The sequence below is a fragment of the Branchiostoma lanceolatum genome, chromosome 9 (genome assembly GCF_035083965.1).
Source record: "Branchiostoma lanceolatum isolate klBraLanc5 chromosome 9, klBraLanc5.hap2, whole genome shotgun sequence".
NCBI classification, from domain to species: Eukaryota; Metazoa; Chordata; class Leptocardii; order Amphioxiformes; family Branchiostomatidae; genus Branchiostoma; species Branchiostoma lanceolatum.
Genome location: NC_089730.1, coordinates 6,321,976 through 6,347,993, shown reverse-complemented (window position 1 = coordinate 6,347,993; position 26,018 = coordinate 6,321,976). Strand labels below are relative to the sequence as shown.

Sequence of the window (26,018 nt, the reverse complement as noted above, 5' to 3'; positions counted from 1 at the left end):
GCTTCACAACTGACAGGATTTTGGCTATGGTCAGTGCAAATATGCTGCTAGCTTGACAACTCACAGGATTATGACTATGGTCAGTGCAAATGTGCTGCTAGCTTCACAACTCACAGGATTATGACTATGGTCAGTGCAAATGTGCTGCTAGCTTCACAACTCACAGGATTATGACTATGGTCAGTGCAAATGTGCTTCTAGCTTCAACACTGACAGGATTTTGGCTATGGTCAGTGAAAATGTGCTACTAGCTTCACAACTCACAGGATTATGACTATGGTCAGTGCAATTGTGCTGCCAGCTTCACAACTCACAGGATTATGACTATGATCAGTGTAAATGTGCTGCTAGTTTCACCACTCACAGGATTATGACTATGGTCAGTGCAAATGTGCTGCTATGCTTACTCCTCACCTGATGAGATGACCCCACCATTTTTGAGGGTGACACTGTGGCACGGCAGTGTGAGGTCCTCCTCTTCTTCCTGTACACCTTCCATTACTGTCATACGGGCACTGAAACAACAGTGATTTTCATCAACAACACGAAACTTGCAATTGCTCTCATCTGAATTCTTTTTCAAAAGTTTCCAGTTTGTTTTTCAGTCTCAAAAGATAGAAAATGTCGACAAAGGAATACGATTATTTCCCACATGCTTGTGTTCATACATGCATTTTCATATATACTTTCTATATAATAATTCTGTCCATCACATCCTGCAAATCTTGAAATATTTGCAGTCGACTTGTTTTTGCAGTGTATTTCAACTGCAAAATCATCACACTGCATAAATGCGTTTTAGTGCAACAGTATTGTTTCAAAACACAACCAAAACCCTTGTTTCCATTCCTACTATGACATTTAATCCCAACAAAAATAACTGAATTTACAAAACTACATAATGTCTTCGGTAAAGTTGGTTGCACACCTTGGAGTACTTTTAGGGGGCGGGTCGGCTTTCGGAGACTCCGCCCCTTCCTTTAGGGCGGCTGGCTGTTGTTTGGGCGGGGCCACGAACATGGGTTTGGCCTTGGTGGCGTCCTCCCCACAGTGGGGGCAGTAGGTGTCATGGCCGATCTTCGTCGCACAGTCCTTGTGGAAGTTATGGTGGATGTTTTCTCCCAGGGAGCATTGTAGAAAGGAACCCTATTTTTAACACAAGGTAAACAAGATGTTTGTAAATAACATTATATAAATTCAAATACTGTAATTATGGTTTCCTTCACTGTAACTTCATGTTAACTGGTTTTACGGTCACCTCTGTACCGTGAACTTATCATCACCATGAAAAACCAGTTGAAATTATTTATGATTCCTTCACACATCCGTTCTGTAAATCACTTGCCGCCACCGTGAAGTTTAAGTTCAGTGAAAATGTCCATTTTCCTTCCTCCGTGAAATTTTGCTACCGTGAAGATAAAGTGAATTACAGTACATTGTACAATAACAGGACTATAACATTCTTAATACAAGGCTTTTTAGCTATTATCATCAATGATAGTTACTCTAGTTTGTCTGTAACACCAGTGACAGTGTTGTGAGGCCACCTAGCAACAATGACAAGAACTGCAGGCAACTGGTGCCTGTCCTTGGTGCTGAAACCTTCATGCCCTTGGACTGTCAATGTAATTTGCTTTGACAGACGGGGTAACTTTGTTATACTTTTCCAGCTTGTTTCGAACTGTTTCCTCACAAATGCAAATACCCTCAAACTAATTTTCTTTGTAATAACTAGAAACTTGCTTCACCTATATGTATAATGTTATGGAATAATGTTTAATATACCGGCTTGATGCTACATGTCTAACACACAGAATAAGAAATTATTCCTACATACCATGGTACAGAACTGGCCACATCCTGGGCAGCACTGGTGTTTCTGCATCCTGGCCCTAATAATGGATTGTACAAAAAAAAGTAAAGCAGTCATCCTCAATTGAGATGTAGCATTATGCTTTTTCAAGTAGCTAGTGGTAATGCAATGCTTCACCACGGCTCTCGTTTTTGGCCAAGCACACTGGGTCACCCCTACTCTTCTCGATAAGTGTGTTGGGTTCTTTTACCTGCAGAGGTTTGACGCTTGAGGCTTACACCCAAAGCTCCCTCATATACGGGGCTGCCGGGTTTACGTCACCATCCGAAATGACGAATGCAATCCCTTACAACATATTCAAGCTGGAGTTGACCCTAGGATCGAACTCGGGCCCCAGGATCCACGGAATTTGATCCAGATGGCGAAGAACAAAAATAAAGTTCTTTCCTATCTTCAAGTAATCTGCCTTTCATTTCATCAATTTGTATATTGACAATTCATTTGTATCAATTTATACAATCATACATTGTAAGAGTACATGTATGTCTCTCCAACTGTCTTGAGGGTCAAAGGTTATGGGATGTTTGTTTACTCTATTTGAATCGTCATGGCAACACATCCTCACCTATGTTGCTCACACACCCCCATGAAGGGTACTCTACTTGAGGGTCGAACCATCTGGGCTTTACTGATGAGGTTCCTGCATCCAAACAACTGGACAAAAAAAGGGAACAATCATACACCCGACCTATCAATCACAATCTGCAATTCAACCAATGAGAGCATGGCAATTAGCAGTTCGACCAATGAGAGAGTGGCTGCATGTCTGTGAAGTTAATGCATCTTTATGCTTTTATTTTGCATTTCTACATTTTGACAGAGGAGGGTCCATCCCAATCAGCAGTTCAACCAATGAGAGCATGGCGATTAGCAGTTCGACCAATGAGATAGTGGCTGCATGTCTGCGAAGTATCTGCATCTTAATGTTTTTATTTTGCATTTCTACGTTTTGACAGAGGAGGGTGGGGCTATGGGATTGATCTATATGGATGAAACAACAAAGAAAATATTCTTCAGAACAAAATAGTGCATAGTGTTTCCACATTTCTGTAATTTTCTCACTTTTTTTAAAGTGTTTTTCATACATGGCCGAAGGCGACCAACACAGCAAATGTTGAACTTACTGTACTTCATTTTAACAGATTTGCTATCTATTACTTTACCAACAACAAGGCTTTTCTGTATATCAAAAAATGTTTCACTTGTTTATGAAATATTTCTCAACAGTAGTTCATTAGACAAAAACAGGAACAAAAACAAAAAACAAATCTTAAAACATGAATTTGAAATGAGACAATTTAACAACAGTTTCATATTCTCTGACATTCCAGTTTTCATAAATTCAGATTCTTTCTTTCCATATACCTTGCCGTCGCAGCTTTCTATAGCCATACAGTAGATACCGGGGTTCTTCTTAAGGTCCATGTGCCTGGGAGGTTCCATCTTACAGCTGCACAGGGGGGGTTCAGAACGATTCACCTAAAAAAACAACCAATCAAAACTGTTTGGTGAAGTGTTCCAATGCCTCTTGTCATGATAATAATAACTTTATTGCACAACAATTTGTACAAGGTACAAAGTATGGTATTCACTGGTACATAGATAACATTCTATCAGGCTAACCAATCTATCTAATACACTATTGTGTAGTAGTCTATCTTATACAATATGGTGTAGTAGTATGAGATGACAATATAAATGCACTGAAGGTCTTAAAATACATTGTTTAAACTATAAGACCAAGATTTTGACTTCCTATACTCTCCCTTACTGAATTTCATAAAAATCCCCCCTAAATAAATTTTGTAATGCATATGTACTCACAAACTGCATATCAAACTGCTTGTCGATCTCTTGCTGGGCTGTGACTTTTGCAGTTCGATTCGGGGCCGCTAGGGGGATAAAAGTGAAGCATTTTAGATAATAGTAATGCATTGGTGTTACCGATATCAAACACAACAAGCCAATCCTGTCCATCATAATTAGCAGTTGAACCAATCAGAGACTGGTAATTGTAATTAGTGGTTCGAATAATGAGAGAGTGTTTGCATCTCCGTGAAGACTTAAATTTTGAATTTTTATGTTTTTATTTTGCATATCTATGTTTCGACAGTAGACGATCTTAAACTGTCATCCGTCAAAATTATTAACAAATTATTAATAAATTTTCTGTGAACATGCCAAGCTAATGATACACCTTCTTTACTGTATTGGTGTAGGTATACCATTGTGAGCGGCTTTCTAATTCATGGCCATTCTAAAATTGTTTTTAAAATTGTAAATTGCGACAAAAATTGCCAAGGACAATTATTTTCAGGACCGTTGTATAATTTTGTTACATTGTACCTCAATATGAAAATTTTCAATAGATACAAAATCACACAAAACCTGTATGCTGATTTCTAGAAAAAAACCTCCTATAAACCTTAGTAGGCTAACAATAAAGGTTGGGAAATTTTCGCAAACATTCCCAAATACCGGTTATAAAACTTTTGGCCTGGCACAGATTTGGGAAGACATGCTAATTTTCATTGACAAGAGCCAAATTACCCAATTTTTGCCTAATTGCTGCACAAGTGGTTATTTAGCATAAATACGCTAAGAAATAAAGGTTTAACAGTACGTCGTAGCCAGTGAGGGATGTCTGCCATGTCCCATATGGTTTGCTGATTCTGTCCGTTTTCCTTTCCATTTCCTACAGAAATATTACAGATAAAAATTAGAATGGAAATAACTCGATTAAAAACCAACTACAAATGTCTAAAAATTTACCAAAAGTCAGCAAATGATGTAAATATTCTAAAATTGTAGAAAAAAAACATTCTAAAATTGTAGAAAAAAAAACATTCTAAAATTGTAGAAAAAAAACATTCTAAAATTGTAGAAAAAAAAACATTCTAAAATTGTGGAAAAAAACAGACGGTTGTATTGCTTCAAATGCCTTACCTGATCTACTGGGGGTTGAGGCATTCGAGGAACTTGGATGGCCCGAGGCGTCACTCAAATCTACAGAGAAAAGCCATGGCAGTTTTTTTCATTTTAACATTTACTAGTATTTGTTCGCCAGTTTAGAAATCTCACTATATCATTAGTGTATTATAATTATTAATCATTACAAGAATGGAATGCTTCTTTACGTCTAGATAAAGAACATTGTTGTAAATGTGAAATACCGTACCGTATTTTCTTGAATAAAGTATGCACTTTTTAAACATTTCAAAATTCAAAGGCATCACAACTCATTGCCAAAGTCAGGGTGCGTAGTTTATTTGAGGTTACTGCCAGGACAAATTGGAAGAGGACCTCAAACCGTTGCTCAAACAAGCCAGTAACCAAGCTGTTATGCAACAATGCATGGCTCAATATCTGCCAATTTGAGAAGTTTGTAACTTGTCGTTGGCAATTCTCTAGTTTGCAGAGATGATGCCTGTGGGGTAAACAAGAGAATCTTTTATGAATCTTAGGAATGGCATTTTGTAGAAGTCCTGGATTTAAACAAAATTACCTGGAGAAAAGAGAAGAAACACCATAAATTTGAATTTATCCTGTTCAAAATGTGTTCAAGATCAGTGGAGAAGGGGTGCGTTTTTGACTTTAAGTTTCAGCCCTGCAAATTTGTCTTGAACTAGCCCCGAATAAGGGGTGTGTACTTTAATCAAGAAAATACGGTATGGCCTTATCAAAATGTGTAAGATGGAGGAACAGCACTGAAAGCTTCTAACTGCTGCAAGCGGATTCTTGAACAGAACAGAATGCAGAGGGTAGCTGGAAACAACAGTGTTGTGCAGGTTATACGGCATACACAGAACAGCAGTCCTGCCTTACCTCATCTATGCTTACCTGGCCTGGTATCCATACTATGCTAGCTCCAGCTTGCTCCTCTGATCATTTCCCATACAGTCTTGCTTGTCCTCATCGAAACATTTTAGCCCTTAAGTCAAAAATCATTTCTGATATCAAATATTTTTTAGAAGCAGCATAACTGGGTTTGAACTTCAGAATGTCTGTTTGAACCATAACTTGGAGCCAATCAGAGCTCTCAGTTATATTTTAGGCAAATATTCAAATGTCAATGGGTCTATCAATGGGTGCCAGATTATAATTATAGGCTGAGGCAGACTATCCAACATGATTAGCAGTTCAACCAATGACAGCATGGCAATTAGCATTTTGACCAATGAGTTGCTGCAAGTCTGTTAAATGCATTTCTAAGATTTTATTCTGCATTTCTGCAGTTTGACGGAGGTGGGCAGGGCTACGGGATCAGTCTATTTGGCAGGGAAGCAACGAGAAAAGTGAACGGGAGATAGAATAGGACGGCTACCAAGCTGATGCTTACCATGTTAAGATAGGAAATGCAGAAGGAAGAACGAACGGCAACCTTTGACCCTCTGCGCAGGAACGTAACACGAACACGAACGCGACACAAAGAAAGAACCCACCAGAACTACTACCGTTAATTTTTCTTTTGGGCTTTTTCCTCTTCTTGTAGGTGAACCCTATGGGTCGTTTGTTCTTCTTCTTGCGTAGGTTTACCGCAGAGGCAGACGATGCGCCATCCTCTTCCACCTTCTCTTTCTTCTCCAGTGGTTCCTGGTTCGAATCCTTCCAAAAAAGTGGTAGGAGTAATACATTAAAACTTGACATGATTGGTAAAACAACTCATACATAAATGCATTTTGGGATACTGCAAAATAGGTAAATTTGGGAACATTTTGTTTCTTCTCTAAGCTCTGAAATTCTATAAGGATAAATAAAGAATTTGGCTTACAGAAAAGTACATTAATCTGCTTGCTACTACAAAAACTGGAGCATTTGATAGTAAGTTCCTATATTTGACCAAAATCTGAATAAATTTGGATTTTCAAAAAACTAACTCACAAAAATCAAACAAAGCTACCATAGGGTATGTTCATTTTAACAACAGACCAGTAAAAAATTATTTTATTTAATCTAGTTATTCATAACACTTGATGTTGAAAATAAAATCTTCATTCATCTGAGAGTATGTTGCAAGTCTGTCTCCAGCTTTTGATTTTTTTCCATCCCGTTTATTGTTTGGGACTGGGAGCCAATGTGTTGAATTTCCCTTGTTAAAGCTTAGTAATACGAAGATACACTTTCATCAATTTCATGTCATAAAGGTGAGATTTTGGGACGAAAAAGGTAAAAAAAAATTTCCGTCCCAACAAGCAAGTTTTCGTCCTGGGATGGAGGGATGGGTCCTGGAGACAGTCTTGGTATGTTGTCAAACAAAGATTCACCTCCTCATTGAATACCTCATCCTCATTATCATCTGCCATCACTTCTTCTTGTACCGCCATTTCTTCCACCTCCTCTCCTTCCTTTTCCTTCCCATCTTCCTCTGCTTCTGCGGCACCCGTGTCCTGCTCTGGCTCCGCCCCCTTTGCTGCTTTTGCCTTGTCAATCACATCCTCTGCTGTTACTATGGTGATGCCGTGTGGAGAAGCTGTAGCATAGCTGGCCAGTCCTATTTGCTCATCTCTCCTCTCTTGCAGCATTTCTTTGACAGTTTTTGATTTGAGTTTCGGCGGTTTCGCTGTCCTGATGTAGTCGTGCATGTTGCTCGCCGTGACGTCGTTCGTGGCCGATCCGCTGTCGCTACTCTTCTCCGTGGCCTCCTCGTCTTCGCGGTCTCCTTCCTGCTCCGAGTTCATCGTCTCCAGTGCGTCTTGTAACGTCTTCAGGAGCTGTTGTTTCTTCTGCTTGCTGATGTCGTGCACGGCGCCTCTCGGCCTGCCTCTGTGTCGCCGCAGCCGTCTACCGCTTGGCGTGTCGCTTTCTTCCCCGTTCGGGTCCTCGGACTGCTCCCCCTCCTCTTCGCCGATCTCGGAGCTTGTCGCCGACGAGTGTTCCGTGTTCGTCGTGGATTCCCCGCCGCTCGGAAGAGTCTCCTCAACAGCGGCAACTACCGGAGTGTGGTGGTGACCGGATTGGGTGGACTTCCTGGCAGTCCTCTTGCGCGTGCTGCGCTGCGAGCCCGGCGGTTGGGAGTCCCCCATGTTGGGCGTCCCGCGGAGGTTGTATTTTGGAGTACCGGGGTCGCTGGACGTGGACGCTATCACCGCGGTGATGCCCACTGAGGGGGTTCCCTGAGATACCGACGTGAAGATGTTGGTGAAGTTTCGCGCGCCCTTCGCTTCCGCTTGCTGCGACGCTCGGCTGGTCCCCGGTTTCATCGGAGAAATGGTCATCTTGGCCCGTGTGGAAACCATGACCTCCGTGGTCGCTGCCTTCTGCGCCGACCGCGTTTGAACCGCACTCATCTCCTGGTTAGGAGAACTCATCTCTACATCAAGTACTTCACTCCCCGCACTTATACCAGAGGTAGAAACTGCAGTAACGTTGGACCCTAGAGTTTGACAACAAAATTAGAACAGTGTCGATGAAGATTAGACATCCAGGTAATAAGATACGCCAAATGACAGTTACTCATGCAAATGGATAAAACTAATTCTAAATGTGATTTTCAAAATTTTATCCAGTGGCTAAGTAACAGCCTTTAATTATTCTAAGACAATCAACAAATTCTAGATATTTCAATTCACTTCCTGCCTTTTTACTAGATGTAAATTGGTATGAAACAAGGCAGAAAACAACATTCAAGTTAACCACTACAACAGTACAAGATGACTGCATTACTGAGTAATCTCCAAGCAGATGTGTGGTGGAAACTCTACACTTATCCAACCCAACATCTGCTTGGTCATTCTCTCACTTCCCTTGACTGAACAAACATTGGTAACAAAAGAGTGGTAGAAACATGAGCTGGACCATGTGCTTGTGCCTTTCTTTGAGACTCAGAAAACAACTGCCGCTATATATGACAACATGCTAGAGTGGAATAGTTTTGCACCAAGAGAAACCACTAGAATTCACACATGCCAAAAATTCACACATGAAAGCTGCCAAATATCTGATTGTTGGCCAAAGGGCTATGTCATGTCTCCATACACAACAAACAAACGGTTTAAGCTTATGCAAAAACGAGGTTGTTTTGTTTACATGCCATGTAACAAAGATGTACTTGTCCTTGGTGCTGAGTTAGTTTCGAGTTTCATTTGCAGTACATGTATCAACTTTACAGTGTACAGCCAGTGGAACAGAAACACTACACAAGAAATGTTAAAACAGTAAAAATGTCACTTTCTAAAGCTTCACACCAAGATAATACAACCAAAGTCTTCGAAATAGGCTAGTTATGGAATCTACCTCAAATGGCAACAGAACAGAAAAACATTTCTATTTTCCAGGTACAAAGTCTACAAACTGTTTTTGATCTGCTTGCATTCTTAGGTTAGGTAAACATTCATGTTTACAACATAATGACGTAGCTAGAACTACCTTTTTGGTGCACTAATTGCCTGAGACAGTGCACTAATTAGTTTACAACAAATAAGTGGCTAGTCTTGTTCCCCTCTAAAACAGGACTAGAACTATGTGTCACATGGTCTTCTGATGACAACATCGATTTGCAAGGCCCCCTAATCTCACCACTCTCCCCTTCCTGATGATATTCCAAGGCCACAGAAGTAGTTGCAAACTCACCAATCTGGAAGGCAAATGAGAGAGGTGTGGTCAGTTACCTGTAGCCCAACAACCCAACACGCTCACAGCACCATGTGGTCCCAATTGCAAACATGGAAGGTGTCTGTTCCTCACAGGAGAGACACCTGCTGGCCAGGTTGGTACTGCAGCTTGCTGTGACTGTTGGCACAAAGGTCAACCTTTTGTGTGCCAATCTTCTTGGAACAATGGAGGCGTGGTCAACTGGCCAGGCTGGGAGCAACAGAGTATGTGCTTCGCGCGCTTTGCACCATCGAAGTTAAATTAGCAAGGGCTCCGAATGGAGGGTGTGACGGGGAAAATTGGATCAAATTCTAACATTCAGTCAATACTGAACAGTCAGGGTTTTACAAACAATACAAGCTAAAACAAGGTTTCTAGTTCTAGATTTCACAAAGATATAAATCATACAAGCATTTCTATGGCCCTTTATATATGTTTATTCAACTTAAAAGGACCTGTTGAATGGGCTATTAGTGCGAGGAATGCAAGAAGCTCAAATGACAAATGAAGAGTTTGGTTACCATTGACAAGTCAAGGTCATTTGTGCAATTGTTTCTTCAGTCAAGGGCACTGAAACAATCAAACCAACAATTCAACCTTCACTCTGCTAAGACAGCCTTTTTGAGTCAATTTTGTGATATGGTTACAGTGTTAGGCAGCAGGGAGAAGGTTAAACATCTATAACTCAGAAACACAAAAATGTTTTTGATTTTAAATCAACAAAAAACACCTTCCGTTGGAACACATTAGAACACTACCTTGTTCACTTATTTGTGTTGATATTACACACTTCAATTCATGTCAGCCTTACCTATAGAAGATTACTTGATATAAAAAAAAACAATCTACCTGTTTATCTGACCTGTTTATCTGAAGTTAGTGTCTATTCTATTTTTGTTGAGCTTCAAAAAATTGAAAATACAGAATTTTACTACACAGTGACTACTGCATATGATTGTCATGACACAACTGTACAACAGCCATTTTGGAATTATTCAATAAGACCTTGTCTCTCATTGGTCAGATTTCAAACATGGTGGCTTGGAGAGCCAATCACAGCTTTTGTTATATATCCCTGCAGTGGAGTGGCCCTCCCCAAATTCTAACAACTGAAATTAGAATAAAAGATCTACATGTATCTTCACCTAACAAAACCCATTCAACAACCATAACTTATATGCTACTCAAATAAAGAGGTTATTTAGGAGACCCAGAATGTCATAATGTCAGATTATGAGTATAGAATTTTTTCTAAATTTCAAATATGTACAAAATGTATCAATTTTGTATGCATAGCTTTCTTGTGTTTTTTGTTTCTACAGCTATCTTCTATGCACTTTATATACACATGTAGGGGTGACATACCCGAAATAAGGAAATTCAATTCAATAAGTATTTTGATTTATGTACATTTGCACGTCATTAGTTATACAAAACATGCCAACAACAAACGCTGTTTGTTGATTCAACCTAATAATATCCATCTAACAGCCGCCGTGAATGAGCCACCAGCTCAAAACAGATATACATGTACATCAGGATACTACAACTGGTTGTTGTTTATTGTTTGGCATAATTATAGTTACCAGTAAACTGCCCTTAGGCATAACACACCAGTTTTGTACAGTAAGGATGGACCCCTACTTTTTTCGATAAGTGTGGTGAGTTCTTTGATAATGTGCTCGAGGTGTGACTCTCCTCAAAATGCAGGGCCTTTGGCTTAACCCTCTCCCTGCTGCCTAACTCTGTGACAAATATGGAATTGGGTGCCAAATGGCTACTTCAGTGTGCTAAAGGTTTTTTGAATCTCCTCTACTAGCAAGAGGACTTCCCAAGCCAGAGCAAGGAACTCATTTTCACCCGAGTCAAGTGAGGAAATAGGTGTTAAGTGCCTTTCCCAGGGGTGAAACATTGGGGCCTGCTAGGGATTCAAACCAAGAACCTTTAGGTCCTAAGTCAACAACCTTAAACACAATACCACTTTTTACCTACATGTACCTGTTCATACTATCATAGGCTACAGAATTATGAAAATGAGTGACCTTCCAAAAATACCTCGTATTAAAACTATTTGAGCAAAATTATTATTCCTCTCAGTGTCTCAGGCCAATGAATGTGTGGGTGACAAAGTGATAATAGACCGGGATTTAAGATTTGAAGATCAATTTGTGTGACAAAACACATACTCTTGCAGTTTGTAGACATACATGTAGACTTAACTCAGGGAAATCAGTTTAAAAATATTAACTACCAATGGGAAGCCAGTATGGGTGTCATTATGGAAACTCGCATATAATCCTAAGCATGGAAAATATTATGAAATAAGTGCCAATGTTCAGATGAACTGTATACCTGATACACTGAATTCACAAGAAAACAGCACTTTGAATCTTGTGTCTGTAATTTGCACTGCCCCAGATGTTACATTCAGTGTCCACATATAAACACTTTAACAAAGTAATGCCAAAATGTGGGCCCCCTATCAGTAATGCCCATACTCAACACATCCAGTTACTTTGTAGCATGTCCAAAATTGTCCCTTAGAAAATCAACACTTGAACTATTTGTATTTTTAGCTTAGCATTTGAGAGACTGTTCAAGATATTACATGTAAGTAACACAATATATCTGACAATTTCAAGAAAGGAATATATCATATAACATCAATTTACAGTTTACAAGAAGCAAGTACGATCAATGAAAAAAATTTGCCTGAAAAAATGTATGCCTTATGCCAACGAAGGGACTGTGGCTGATCAACTTCTGTGCACAAAACAAGATGGTGGCCACTGGTGACATGGGTACTGGCCATGGTGCTAATAACGTGGTGCAAGGGAGGTAGTAATATTCCAGAGGGCTTGGAAGTTGGATGCAATTTCCACCGCTGTGTCAATATTTCTAATGTTTTCTGATAATCATAACATGATATACAGTACAACAAAACAATACTCCAGTCAATTATTATTTATGATATTGATTGGGTTAGCTGAAACTACATGTATCTATGTAGACTGTGTGTTGAGGACTCAAACAAAGATACCCTATCTTTATCAACTGTGTTTGTCCAACAGAAAAAAACGTAGTCTCATTGTCTCTCTCTCTCTATCCAATTCAACGTCTTTTATTTCCCATCATATGGGGGTTGGACGTGCTTGCACATGGATGGGGGAGCAAGTCTTTTTTGTAGCAAGAGTTTTTATGGCTGGATGCCCTTCCTTACGCCAACCTAAACCCTCTCTTCTACAGATACTTTCATGGCCACTGTTCTGTTGAACTCACATTTCAGCCAGAGCTTTTCAGGCAGCATACCACTAGGTTCTCCTTTAGCTTACATCATTACACTACATGCAAATGCAAATGCCAGTCTACAGCAATAGCTTCTAACCATCGAAAAGTGCAAAATTAAGGAACTCTATCCCTGACTTTTCCTCCCAAATACAACCCACAAGCCTTTAAAACCAACGTTCACGACCACCTCCTAGCATAGTCGCCTTATCTTCCACCATCACTGTACCATTGCAACTGCTGTATTCTGAATTCTAGCGGTTGAAAGTCACAACACTCTTTACAAATAAATAGTTACGCCAATAGGGAAACAACTGAATCCGTCTGTACAACAGACAAATGCAGAATGAGTCATAGTGTTGTTGTGTTTACGTCCAGTTTTTGTCTTCATTCTTGTGTTATGTGTATAGACCTGATTTGGAAGATCAATGCAATTCAGGAGTACCTGTATAATGTATATGCATATTTCTGCTATGTTGATTTAAATGAAAAAAGATTAACAATACAGCAACCAAGAAGAGTCTTATGCGTTTACATCAATACCAGAGGGCTGAAAATACCCAACTTGAAGCTACAATTTGCAGACGAAAATTAGTGACTGCAGACAAAATTGAAAACAAGTTGGCCTTTCGCATGTCAAAAATTCTTTTTGTGTGTTGCATATCATGTGTACTGAAGCCTGCATGATTTGTGGGCAGTTACCGTCTCTTTTTGCAGTAACACTCTTTTGTAATAAAAAAATCATCATATTTGAAAACAAGGTGAGATTATACATTTGAACGTAACAGTTGCTACAAATTAAAATACAATATTTTAGAAATTGAGCCATTTATCTCATTTTGTAAAATTGGACCAAATATCCCTCATGGGCTGCCATATCTTTATTGAGCCATTACGAATTCCAGCTGCGAGAAAAAGATTTGGAATTAAATGTCTACCAGCATATCCAATTACAAACCTGATCATATTGAGAATGAGGTCACACAATTACCTAGTCTTAAAACAGCGTTTAGAATGGCTATACTACAATAATGTATATACCCGTTCGTGACAATTGCAATGGCTTGCCATTAACAAAACATTCTTATATTTCTATGGTCATTTTCATTTCAGTTTGTTTCAAGAAAGGAGCACTTAATGCCTCTTGAGATGGCAATGCAACTACCGACTTTGTCAGACATATGTCACTCATAGCAGTTTAAATTTCACCCTCAAATCTATATATACTTCACTCTATCTCTCCTGAGGATCTCCTTTTTAATGAAACAACTCTTTTGAATAATGAGAAAGGGACTGGTATGACATACATGTCTGTCCAAGGTCAAATTCTTACCCAAAGAATAAGTCAGCTTAAAACTGAGATTTCTTGAAAAAGAAGGGACAGATTTCTAAAAACAGAAATGACAAGCCTGTTCTCATTCATATGCATTGGTGACAGTGAGTGTTCATGTGAAACAATAGAATAGTTTCCAGTGACTTTAAAACAGTATAACAGATCTGACAACTTTGTAACTTTTGCATATCCACTGCCATTGCCTATTAGTATTATCATATAGCAGGTTTTTGTACTGGAAATTTGTATATACCAAATAGTGGACAACTAGGATAGCAATGTCCTCTTCCACTGGACACTAAGTCTTTCCACCTAGCTATAGCCTGCATGGTATCCAATCCAGGTGGTCTTGTGGTTAAGATTGTTGACTTTGAGTCTAAAGGTTTTGGGTTCTTGGGAAAGGCACTTTACATCTAATGCCTCACTCTTTAGGTGGCAATGAGAACCTAGATTCGGTTAGGGACGTTGTCTCCAATTGGATGTAGAGCCCTTACTGAAAAGAGTACAGGTCTGTCAAGGTTGAGTAGATCATACCTATCAGTCAGATCTTACACAGCTTGCATCTACTAGTACTGTAGTAGTACTAGTAGTACTGTACAATACTAGACAGTAAGTGTATCTAGCTATACTTGTAACCCCTATCAAAGAACATGTTGCAAACGGGCATAGTGCATAGGGCAACGGCACGGGTACTGGATTGGTCTACCATGAAGAGGAAATAGGGACAGATACCAGGCTGCTTTCCACTGGTATGCCATTACACTAGAGAGCTAGCATCAGGGAAGGATCCAAAACCTCAAGATTCTACTCCAAAAGCAAAGATGTTAACCATTGGTGGGTCTGTATAATTGTATCACCCATTCTCATCATCATTCATAATAGGAGATGGCCCACTTCAAAATGGCTGCTCCATTGCATCATTCCAGCGAGTTGTTCATGGGTGAAACTGGTCAAATACATATCTTTTTTTCCTATTTTGCATCAGTGTTTCATGCAACGACATTTCCATGAATCAACACAGGGCTCGAAATTCAGTTTTGGGAATAGGTGCACTGGTGCACCCAACCTAAAAAATTGGGTGCACCAAAAAATTTTTGGGTGCACCACATAAAATTAAGTAGAATGTAACTATTGTAAGCAAAACCTAATGACAAACCTTACTGTTCCTCTTCATGCGCATTTGGCACGCGATCTCGGCACGCAGTTTTGAAGCTTTCAAAATCGAAATTAACTCAAATTCTAACATCAGAATCTTAAACAAGTACTACAACAAAGATTTTATTATTTTCTTACACTTAGATGTCAAGAATATGCTGTCTACTAGTGTTCTGAGTGATACCTTTACACATTTAACCGTACGAAAATATTTGGGTGCACCAGTGCACCCACAGTAAACATTTAGGTGCACAGCTCCAAAATTGGGTGCACTGGGTGCACATGCACCCAGTATTTCGAGCCCTGCAACAAAAAAACCAATATCAGCCTGGAACTAGCAGAATTGTAACACACCAGTCCTGTAGTACTAGTAGCCTGGAATCCAGCATAGTTAGCTTTAGGACTCCTTCCAACAGTTGCTACCCCAACGGGTAAAGCTAACAAGACTGGATTCCAGACTACACCTAAGACTGCAGGATTCCAGACTACACCTCTAGGAACTGTACCAGTGTCCCAAATGTCTATCAATATCGGTGAGGGACATGGTTTCCGAGTAGGATACCAGTATTGGTATGCCCCTATAGCATCCTTGATCAACCTTACCTGTACCCATTATTCTAATGTTTCAGGATGCTGATATTTAAAATTACATATTCATATATCATGTGAACCATCTGCTAAGTCTGCTCCTATCTACTAGAACCCTGTATTCTCAAGACAACCACAAAAATTCAATGTCCACAAGAAATCAAAACACATGTCATTGAGCATTATATACAATGTACTTAAGTACCTCATCCAAGCATACGAATGTACATGGCCCAATTCATGGTGGTGCCAGGTGACAGCTTTAAAATGAAAACAAAGAAGAGTCTAGCAAATTTGCTTTATTGTCTTCAATCTGTATCTATATAGCTGGTATAAGCGCCATTCGGCGTAACACACCAGCTTCGCAGGCACGCGGCGCGGCAATTGACATGATGAATAGAAGAGCTAATGTTTGCTGTCGGCAGGACCGTCTGGCTGCTACGATCATCACACTGGATCCATCGTGTCGGGAACTTGAAGTCAAAAGCTCGAGCTCGAGTCCAAAGTTTTCACAGACGCCTACGGTCATTGACAATGACTGGAGTAGGCTTGTAGCAAGCGCATAAATGTCTGGAAACAATGGTCATCTTTGGAATGTCAGTTCCAAAACATCTAAAAGGCCTTGCAGCTGCATTTCAACTGGAAACCATAAAGATTCGTGTCACTTGAAAAAGAGTATACTTCTCTTTCTCCGACAGTACCTTTACTTTGGACGTAACGTATGACTTTCGACTATAAATTTCTTGTGGTCATGATAAAATTTTCCAGAGAGTTTTAAAATTCAATATGACCTGCAGTAACTGAAGTTGGACTTCAGAGACAAGTTTATGCAAATCCAATATAGGGGGTCAGCAAGGCACTTTGGGATCCTCATAATAACAAAGCATACAATAAAACATATACATTCAAATAAACACCTGAAAACACGATCAAGGATAGTTACACAAAATCGGAACAAGTGCAACTTCATTTCCTCTTGCATCTTCCAGTTTCCAACGAGCCAGAAGACTGACAGTGACACCATTGTATATGTAGACAAACTCCGATTCGCGGCATTGTTTAGATCGCGAAAGCAAAACTTCACGGTGAAACTAAAGCGCTGTAACTGATTCTGTTTGATTAAGAGACTATATAAGATATTTTACCGTTGAAGAATCGCAGACTGTAGTTCGAGACACGGAAGAGCACGCGGCGGCGCCATGCGGTACCAAACTGTACGCCATCTTTTTACACCGGATTCATTCGAGCCCACGCTTTGAACTAGCAGATTCGAACTCTAGCCCGCGCGATTCCGCAAACTACGCGGGCTATAACAAACTAAAAATAGATAAACCTGCGCTTGCAACTAGATTTTAACGATCACTGATATGTTCTTTATCTAGTCCATCGTCAAGAACTTAATTGGATGGACGGTTAGAGAGAAATGGGAGGAAAATCACAGCTTACTACCTCTGGATTTTGTGATTCTTCCGCCGCCATGATGCAGAATGGGTGTCCAGTGCGCATGCGCGAGGGGGAAACCCGCGGTGTTCTCCAGCAGGGAGGAGTTTACCTGAGGAGTCTGTTACCATGGCAACCGACTGGAAAGTTTATCATCAACGACAACTTGGCCGAAATTGTGTTAATTAAGCGTCCAATAGCCGCGGCGTATTTTTTAGACGTTATCAAAATTGGGCATGGGCGGGGCTTACTGGGAATAACATTGGTCACATGATCAACTGGGGAAAGTTGACGGTGTTGATGTCGCATTTTGACAGGTTGGAATCTCACTTGACGGTCTGTCAATCATCGTGACAAGCATGCAAACGATGTTATCGTATGAAATAGCTGTGCGACGTGGACGGTACGGGGTGCATCGTACATGGGGGTGCTATAAAAGTAGGGAGAATCTCATCTAATTAATATTCATACCCCCAGCCGTCCAACCAGCGCTGACCTTTCTTTTAGCTCAACCCGTTCAGAGTTCACAAGTAATTGATAACAACGGCATATCTTCTTATCAAGCACATACGCCAGAACACCTACCTTAGACTGAAAAGCCGTCTATTAAACAAGCCCCAGATCACGACTTTCACGTGACTTTCAGAACAAACAAGAAGTCACCTATGTAAAAATAACATTGATTGAGCGTCTAGAACTGGTCCGCAGTTGCCAGAACTATTCTACCACTGAGACTCAATTCCTTGTTTTCAAAACCACTGCTAAAGTGTCCATGAAGTTTTGATACTTTGTTGACCTCAACCGAGCCGAGGTTGAACTCCCAGCTTGATCACCCCATAGGGGTGAGACCTGCAGACTAACTACGCCGGCTATAGAGAGCATATTTGCCAGGGTTTCACTTGCAGGCTAGGATGGCAGATTTGACCCTCGCTCCGTAGCCGACTCCCTTAGCATACAATTCACTCTATTTGGCCAATTTCTACTATTTCCCAGCGATCCGCGGAGCCTGGTAGAGGCTAGGGGCATCCAAACAACGCCAAGGTCAAGACAAGGAGTATTGGTATGTCAAGGCGGAGACGTTGGCTGTCTGGAAGACCATAGCTCAACTCACTGTTGCACTGAGAAAAGAAAGTCACAGAGCCGATTTAACTAGGACAGTACTAAGTGACCTTTCCTGTGATACACATAAGATTTAAGTACTAGAGTCAATCCCAATACGATGAACGCACAATATCTCTAACGTCTACTAACATAATTCCACTAATTACATAATTCCGCCACCCTGAAAAGATTTCCAACCTGACGTCTCCCCGGTATAATGTACTCTTGTATATCTAAACTGTGCATACCTGGGGGTGCTGCACTAGAGATCTCTGAAACCAATTGTTTTTCAAGTGGCGGATTTATGTAACCCCCCGGATTAATGTTGTATCTGTCACATTTGACTTAACGTTTTACTGATTGTGCACAGCAAGTATGACTCTCTTTTCCAAATGCAAACTGCTGAAATACGTTTGTAACTCTAGAAATACTTTGTTGAAATGTAAAAGACACATTCCCACTTGAAAGCATCAAAGGAAAGCTACGATCGGATAGGTATCTGATATTGAAATAGAGGTCACCAAAAATCTATATATATGGTCTGGCTGCATCCGCGAAATCTGATAATATTTACAATCACAAATTGCAATCGATGGTATAATTCACATCCGATATTGTGCATGTCATTTGTGACAAAATCTTTTCGCCTTTAAGATCATAAAAGAAGTACGTGTACATTCACAATCTTTGTGGGTTTCTAACTTGAATGAAGAATGAATATCCACGTGTTAAACAAATGATGCGGTCAGGCTTTTCAGTGCATACAATCGAAGAGATCACGCTTTAAGATATTAATGAGGCAAAAAATAAAAAATTTTGCTCATGTACATCATTTATTATGAAAATATTATTTCAAATTTCAAGATTAATTTCAGTATGTGGCGTTTGGACTATACCAATACTGTTATCAGAACGTTGAACGTTCAAACTTGCAATGAATCAACAAGAAATCTGCTTATGCATAATGAAGTTCGCTCTTTTTTTTCTTGCATTTTAAGATTAATTTCAGGAAGTGGCGTGTTGACTGTACCAGTATTGTTTTCAGAACGTTAAATTGTGGGATTTGGCAATACATATCTATCTTGATCTTCATCAGACCTAGAGTACATGTCCATTGACTACATGAGCAAATTGTTTTTTTGAGTCCGTTGCCGGTTGTTTTGTACATAGCGCTAATGCCGGTTGTTTTGTACATAGCGCTATTATAAATGTCTATGGCAGGGTTGTGGTATTCTGACGGTGTCTGTCAATTGTACTGAAATGTAGGTCAGTGTTCAACTGATATTCTCTTGGGAGAGCTAAGTTCTCGCCTTTTAAAATTCTTCATGTAACGCTACTTCCGTTGCAATGGCCTAGTGGGTAGAGTGTTCGCCTTGCATACGGTAGGTCGTGAGTTCAAACTCCGGCCGGGTCATGCCAAAGTGGTACATACTGCTTTCTCTAGTAAGCACTCACGCCGCTACCAGTGGACCAGCCCCCTGCTGTAGTGACTTGCACAAAGTTGTGGCCCAGGGCTGCCGAAACGGAGATGGGCGCCGCCTTATGCACCGTCTGGTGCGGGGAGGACTTTAATTTTAACTTTTAACGCTACTTCACATAAATCCGCAGTATAGCATAAAACCGGGATTTTTATCAACGGGGTATTTAGGGATATATGCTAGATGCAATATTAATTATACCGTCAGAAATGAAAAACTTGACAGACTAACGTATTCAGAACACTGTCTAAAAAGCTTTCGTAAACATGCATTAAAAGACAACGACGTCGAAAACTTTCCACCCCAGAATGGAACACACTGAACTTGTTATGGGAGGATTTGAACTACGGTCTTCGTTGGCTGGAACACATTGTTTTTACGACTTAGCCATGTGGAACTTAACGGTCGTTTTGTCGTAATTTTTGTGTGCTTAGACAAGCCTTTATCTTGAGCACTGTCTTCAACCGAAGAACGGAACAACAACTGCTTTATTAAGGTTATTAGCGGCAATATAATTATGAGGTTTAAAGGAAACCCTAGCAAAATTAGGGGCCGAAAATTGGATTTTGAAAGCCAATCTATTTAGTCATTTCTATACATAATTAGTTCAAACAACACTATCACAATGTATAGCGACATCCATGATGCAAAAATATGACGTTGGTGTGATGTGAAAACTCACTGAAAATCGTCGCTCGCTTGTAGGCTCGCGAAACTAAGGGAATCATCGTACGGCACGTTTTTGCGCGGTTTTAAAATGCCCAAAGTGTGAAGTTATTACGCAATTGTGCTAAACAGCGTTAGTAAATGTCATTACCATAAAGATTTCGGCATATTTTTATTTCCATTTTTGGGCCCTAAGATTGCTTTGGTTGCCTTTAAACGCGGGTGGTCCTTTGAAATTGCAATATTTGTGTATCAACAGGACAAGAGAAGAAATAAAACATGTATATATAGCATCAGTGACAAAGATAATCAATAATATTAACATGTAACGTTAACGTTAAAAGAAAGAAATGATGGTGATTTATTGTTTTGCCAGATTCGTGTCAATAGATCTTATACTAGAACTTCGCCCCGTTTAATGTTGAACTAGTGTTACATGCAGCAAAACTATACATTGTACTTTTGGTGAAGTCAGGTGAGTTGGCTTGATATTGTTTAACTAGGAGTGCACTGGCGTTACGCCAAATGTGCATATAGTGTGTAATCGAGGTTGGTGAGTTGAGATAAGAAGAACTTTATTGCACGACAATTGTTTACATATTTACCTATGTTCGCATTGTGGGGATTGTTGCATTTAAATATTTACTCAAAACGGTCTGTAGCATCGTGTCCAGTCAGTTGGGGGGGGGGGGGCGTAGCCACAGTTTTAACGTCAGGGGGACCCTAACGCATCAGTTGGGTTGGTTGATATCCGGAGAGGGTATACTTTTCGAGCAGCACCGTCTTTCGGAAAGGACATCAAATGGGGGTCCCGTGTTCGAGGAGGTGCCTCGCACGTGACAACAGCCTCATTACTCAGATGTAATGATACAAGAAGGTTTCACTCGAACTGCCGCCCATTGCCATAGCTAGCGGTCTGGTGTAACCGCCAAACGATAGGCTCCATACGATCACGGGAAAAAGTATTAAAAAACTTTCTGAAAGCTGTTTATTTGACACAAGAACGCAAAACGTAAAATCTTCAGCAGGGCGTTACCATATAGTCTTTGGACGTTACAAGTTGACAAAATGCAAGCTCCGTCTTCCATGTTATCCAGCAAAAAGGCAGAAGGTCGTTGAAAAATTGGCACCCATATCAAATATTGTATCTTTGCGAAAAACAGTTGAGCTGCAAAATGTGATCGACATGTTACATGTGAAGAACGTATGAAAGAGAGATTTGGGCCACGCAAATATGATTTCTTTGCTGTCAGATATTCCAAAGAAAATAATGAAAAAAACGGACCGCCGAAATACAAAAAGAGGAGAAGGAAACATATTTGCCCGTAGAAAACCCAAATGCTGCACACGTTGCGTTTCAAACAATGAATTTCTACTTTTTCAAGTATTGATGAATAGAGAAGAAGAAACTGTACCATAATATGAGCATTTTGCGGTTGATTCATATTCTCTCTTTTCTATATTTTTTTCAAATCAGAAAAAAATTAAGCGTCTTCTCTGACAACCAAGAAGTTTAATTGGCGAGGCCTTAGCGAAAACCAATAGCGAAGAGCAACAGTGTGATGAAGTTCTCTAAGTGTCGTCGAAGACCATTGGTCAATAGAGCAGATGTGTGACACTGGCTTGCACGTTTGTTTAGGGTCACCTCTTTAGACTGAGCGACATACCAAATGTGGCCCTTCAAGACGTGATAAAACAAGCCCACGCCACACGTCTGCTTTGAAATTGCGTATACGTCACAACTGGCTAGCGCGCCCGAGAGGTCAACTTACGTCACCTGTTTGGCATCACCTCCTTATAAGGAGCGACACGCCAAATATGGCACGGCATCTGAGTTCGCTACATGCATTCGCGGGTTGCCTCAGTTGATGCATCACACATGTGCCTGGGGTTTTACGCGATACGGTAATAAATTTAAAGTAGAAGATCCAAGGAATGTAGTTGCAGGGAAGTGATGTTAACAGTGGCCTGTGCCTAGGAGTAGGGACATTGTTGATTCCTCTGCAGAAGGGCAAATCTTGGATATAATCTTGGCTAATCTAAGGCCAAATTTACACTTCAAGTTCTTTCAACTGTAGTACTACACAACGTAGTCTACTTCTCTAGCAGACTACAGTTTTTTTCTGGATGTGAAACTGTGAAAAGAAATGAAGCGTAGTCTACTTCGGAAGTCTACTTCTCCCACTGAGGATGTAGTACTACACTTCGGCAGAGGTTCTGCGAGGCTTCTTGTCCGTGAGTGTAAAGCGGACGCGAATCTGAAGTCTACTAGAGAAGTAGACTACGATGTGTAGTGCTACAGTTTCAAAGAACAAGTGTAAACTGGACCTACTTTTCTTGTCATACTTCATTTTATCCTATTGGTTCAACAGACCGAAATAACAAAAGACTATAGCCGGCGGTCGTGTCCTGCCGACTGAGCTTCTTCAAACCATGGTTGTGAGTTTTCTCAGTAAAACCGAGCTGTCAGGCCCTTTTCCTTAGTATTTTGCATCAGATAAAACCCCTACCTTTTCACAAATAAGAAACATGCTGAAATTCCCTCCCGCGATTTTTCAAAGGTCACAATAGGTCACTACAGTTTCATGACAATCAGGAACAGTGGGGTGTCCTGCTAGGCTTCCTGTGTTGAGTGTAAAGTGGACATGAATCTGAAGTCTACTACAGTAGTAGACTACCATGTGTAGTACTACAGTTTTATTGAACAAGTGTAAATTGGGCCATAGTCGTGTGCAAGGTCATCTGTGGTTGGAAGTTGGTCGACAAGGTTGCCTACTAGTAGTCTTTGAAAGTCTTCCGCGCCAGCCGACTATGAATTTTGACAAATCAAACTGGGAAAGTTATCTTATTTTTAGATGCGATCAGAGGAGCGAACTGGAGCTAGAAAATGATCGAGTCCAGGCTACTCAGTACTCCCGAACCAGCTCACGACTATGTACAACCCACCCAGCGCCGATTCCTAGGTCGGGGAGTGGTCGGGAGCAAAGTCGTGGGGTCCCGCCGATTGTGTGACAGGGGTTTGGAAACGGACGAAGCTTGATGCGCGCGTGGATGTCATCCATATAATCGAATCAACATGGCCTTATATATATATTATAAAGAAACCATGGAACCATCAACACCAACTGTTCTGTGGGTTCAGCTGCAGCAAGATATCACAGCATGGAAGCTCAGCCCTGCAGTACAAAAGCGCCTCCTGTTGATACTTGTTCATACTGCAAGGTGTTGACACACAAATCCATACCCGTCTTCGCCTTTGGCTTCGTTCGGGACATACAAGGAGGGCTAAGGAGATCTATTAATGCTCAAACTGTGGGCATCAAAGATGACGTCAACACATTTTACAGTAGATATGAGAGTGTACGTGTACAGAGATATGGGGGGAGGCACTTTTTCAAGGGAGACACTTTTTCATGGGGGACACTTTTTCATGGGGAAACTTTTTCATGGGGAAACACTTTTGCATGGGGGGCACTTTTGCATGGGGGACACTTTTGCATGGGGGACACTTTTGCATGGGGGACACTTTTGCATGGGGGACACTTTTGCATGCCATTTCAGCCACTCCTACGTCACTGAAAATATATGACAGCAGTTGAAAAGTGTTTGTCAAGCTATCAGCTGATCAGGCATATCGAACAAGGTCTCTAGTTCCTTTTTTTTCGCAAAAAAAAGAAGAAAAAAAGACACGCGGCAGTTTGGTGTTGGCTAATACTACCAAACATATCTGAATGGAGTTTAAACTGTAAACGCCAACACAATAAATTGGACTTACCCAAATTTTCGACTGATCAGCTACAGTCTTTGTCAAGGAGTGAACAATCCACTGCTTCTGTGACGTCACGTTATGCAGATGAGAAACGTGACTCGGTGAGCAGTGGATCATATGTTGCAGAAAGTCTATGGCGCCCGCCGTCTCTGTTGAGGGATGGTTGTAAAGCCCGGATGTAGATGGACTCCTTAATCCTTCTTGCAAAAAAGTCTGATTCTGTGTCCAAGATCTTAACTTTGTCCAGTGAAACCGAGTGTCCTGGTGACTCAATGTGTATGTGTTGAGACACTTCGATTCAGAAGTGGTTGAGCTCGGACGTTTGTGTTCGTTGAAGCGGGTCTTGAGTGAACGTTCAGTCTCTCCAATGTAAGTTTCTTTGCACTGGCCTCTGATGTTCTGGCCTTGACACGGAATGTAATACACAACTCCACTCTTGTCCTCCCTAGGTGTTTTGTCTTTGGGCGCAACTAGGGCACTTAGAACACTTCTTAATCCCATGTGATGTGAAGATGCGTCTAAGACCTTCAGACACCCCTTTCATGTATGGCAAAGTGACGAAGCCCCTGTTGGTTCCCTTGTTGTTCTGGGTCTTGTTGGAATTACTGAGCCGTTGGGGTTTGGGCGCAGTGGCTTTCTCGATCGCCCATGTGGGATAACCACACTTTCTCAAGGCCCTTGTGATGTGAAGTTTCTCGTCTTCTTTGTCCTGTGGATCTGTGATAATGGTTTCCGCCCTGTGGAAAAGGGTACGGACAACCCCGAGTTTATGATCCAAGGGATTGTTTGACTGGAAGTTTAAGTACTGGTCCGTGTGAGTGGGTTTGCGGTAAATCTTAACTCGCAGTGACCCGTCTTCTTGTACTGTTGTCAAAGTGTCTAGGAAGGCTAAGGACCTGTTCTCTTCCTTTTCAAATGTAAACTTAATGTCCGGGTCTAAGTTGTTGAGGTGTTCTGTGAAGTCATTGGCGTACGCCTTCTTTAGCTTTGTAAACGTATCGTCGACATATCTGTACCACCACACAGGGGGGTGGGGGGCAGATTTGATACCAAACATATCCCTTTGGTTGATGTAGTTGTAACATCTTGTTTGTAATAGCCCTAGCCGTCGCCTGATATTTTCCCACGGCAATATGTCGAAGTGTCAGCGAGCACACTGCACTGTGCTGTAAGGCCCTCTGTCAGAACGTTACGAAATACTACCGTGCAAGTTATTCACTAGTACATCTGGCATTGATGCAAAGGGGACGTTTTGAAAAATGTGACATTATGCTAGGCTTGCGTTTAAGTAATTCGAAAACCAACTTATTATCTGATATATGTTTCTGTTTCGAAAAAATCTGTTTGTTACATGTTTTGAAGTAACTCTGGCCTGTAAGAGATTCTGAAGCGATTCCTTTGAAAGACAAAACAATCTTTTGGTACAATGGAAAGCAGATACAGTCACGGTAATACCTCGGCCTCCACGGACACTAGAAACTACCATTTTCTTTTGCTGAGTCTTTTGAATGTTTAAACAGCAAATCTGTTACCGGAAACGGAAGCACATCTTTTAACCTCCAGTCATCACAATTTTCTAAAGGCTGTGTATTTGTCTTTCTGATTGGATATTACAGGTATTTCTTCCCTTCTCCTTCTGTAACATCGGATCTCATAGGTCGAAGTGACGTTGCATAATTGGACTCTGTATAAAACGGATTAATCGCCCTGCTTCGTCCTTTCTTGCTGTTCTCCCAACAT

The 26,018-nt window shown here is 40.8% G+C and overlaps 2 protein-coding genes across 6 annotated transcripts in view; both read right to left on the bottom strand.

Annotated features, from left to right (window-relative positions):
* Nucleotides 1-17,337, bottom strand: part of LOC136441257 (histone-lysine N-methyltransferase EHMT2-like) — a 35,294-nt gene extending 17,957 nt beyond the window's left edge. Inside the window, exons 1-12 of one of the 5 annotated variants that reach the window (XM_066437434.1) lie at nt 17,274-17,337; nt 9,389-9,446; nt 7,153-8,246; nt 6,316-6,478; nt 4,820-4,879; nt 4,497-4,568; nt 3,698-3,765; nt 3,239-3,352; nt 2,439-2,527; nt 1,838-1,892; nt 929-1,146; nt 415-515 (exon numbers count right to left, since the gene is read on the bottom strand). In XM_066437434.1, coding sequence (XP_066293531.1) covers nt 415-515; nt 929-1,146; nt 1,838-1,892; nt 2,439-2,527; nt 3,239-3,352; nt 3,698-3,765; nt 4,497-4,568; nt 4,820-4,879; nt 6,316-6,478; nt 7,153-8,246; nt 9,389-9,446; nt 17,274-17,330 — 2,149 coding nt within the window. In that variant the 5' untranslated portion in view covers nt 17,331-17,337. Of the gene's footprint in view, nt 1-414; nt 516-928; nt 1,147-1,837; nt 1,893-2,438; nt 2,528-3,238; nt 3,353-3,697; nt 3,766-4,496; nt 4,569-4,819; nt 4,880-6,315; nt 6,479-7,137; nt 8,247-9,388; nt 9,447-17,273 lie in introns of all 5 variants that reach the window. The other 4 variants (XM_066437431.1, XM_066437433.1, XM_066437435.1 and 1 more) reach the window with 4 other exon arrangements.
* Nucleotides 17,338-24,723: 7,386 nt separating this feature from the next.
* Nucleotides 24,724-25,335, bottom strand: LOC136442052 (uncharacterized). The gene has a single exon (XM_066438653.1). It carries the CDS (start codon nt 25,333-25,335, stop codon nt 24,724-24,726), a length of 612 nt encoding a protein of 203 aa, XP_066294750.1.
* Nucleotides 25,336-26,018: the final 683 nt, after the last annotated feature.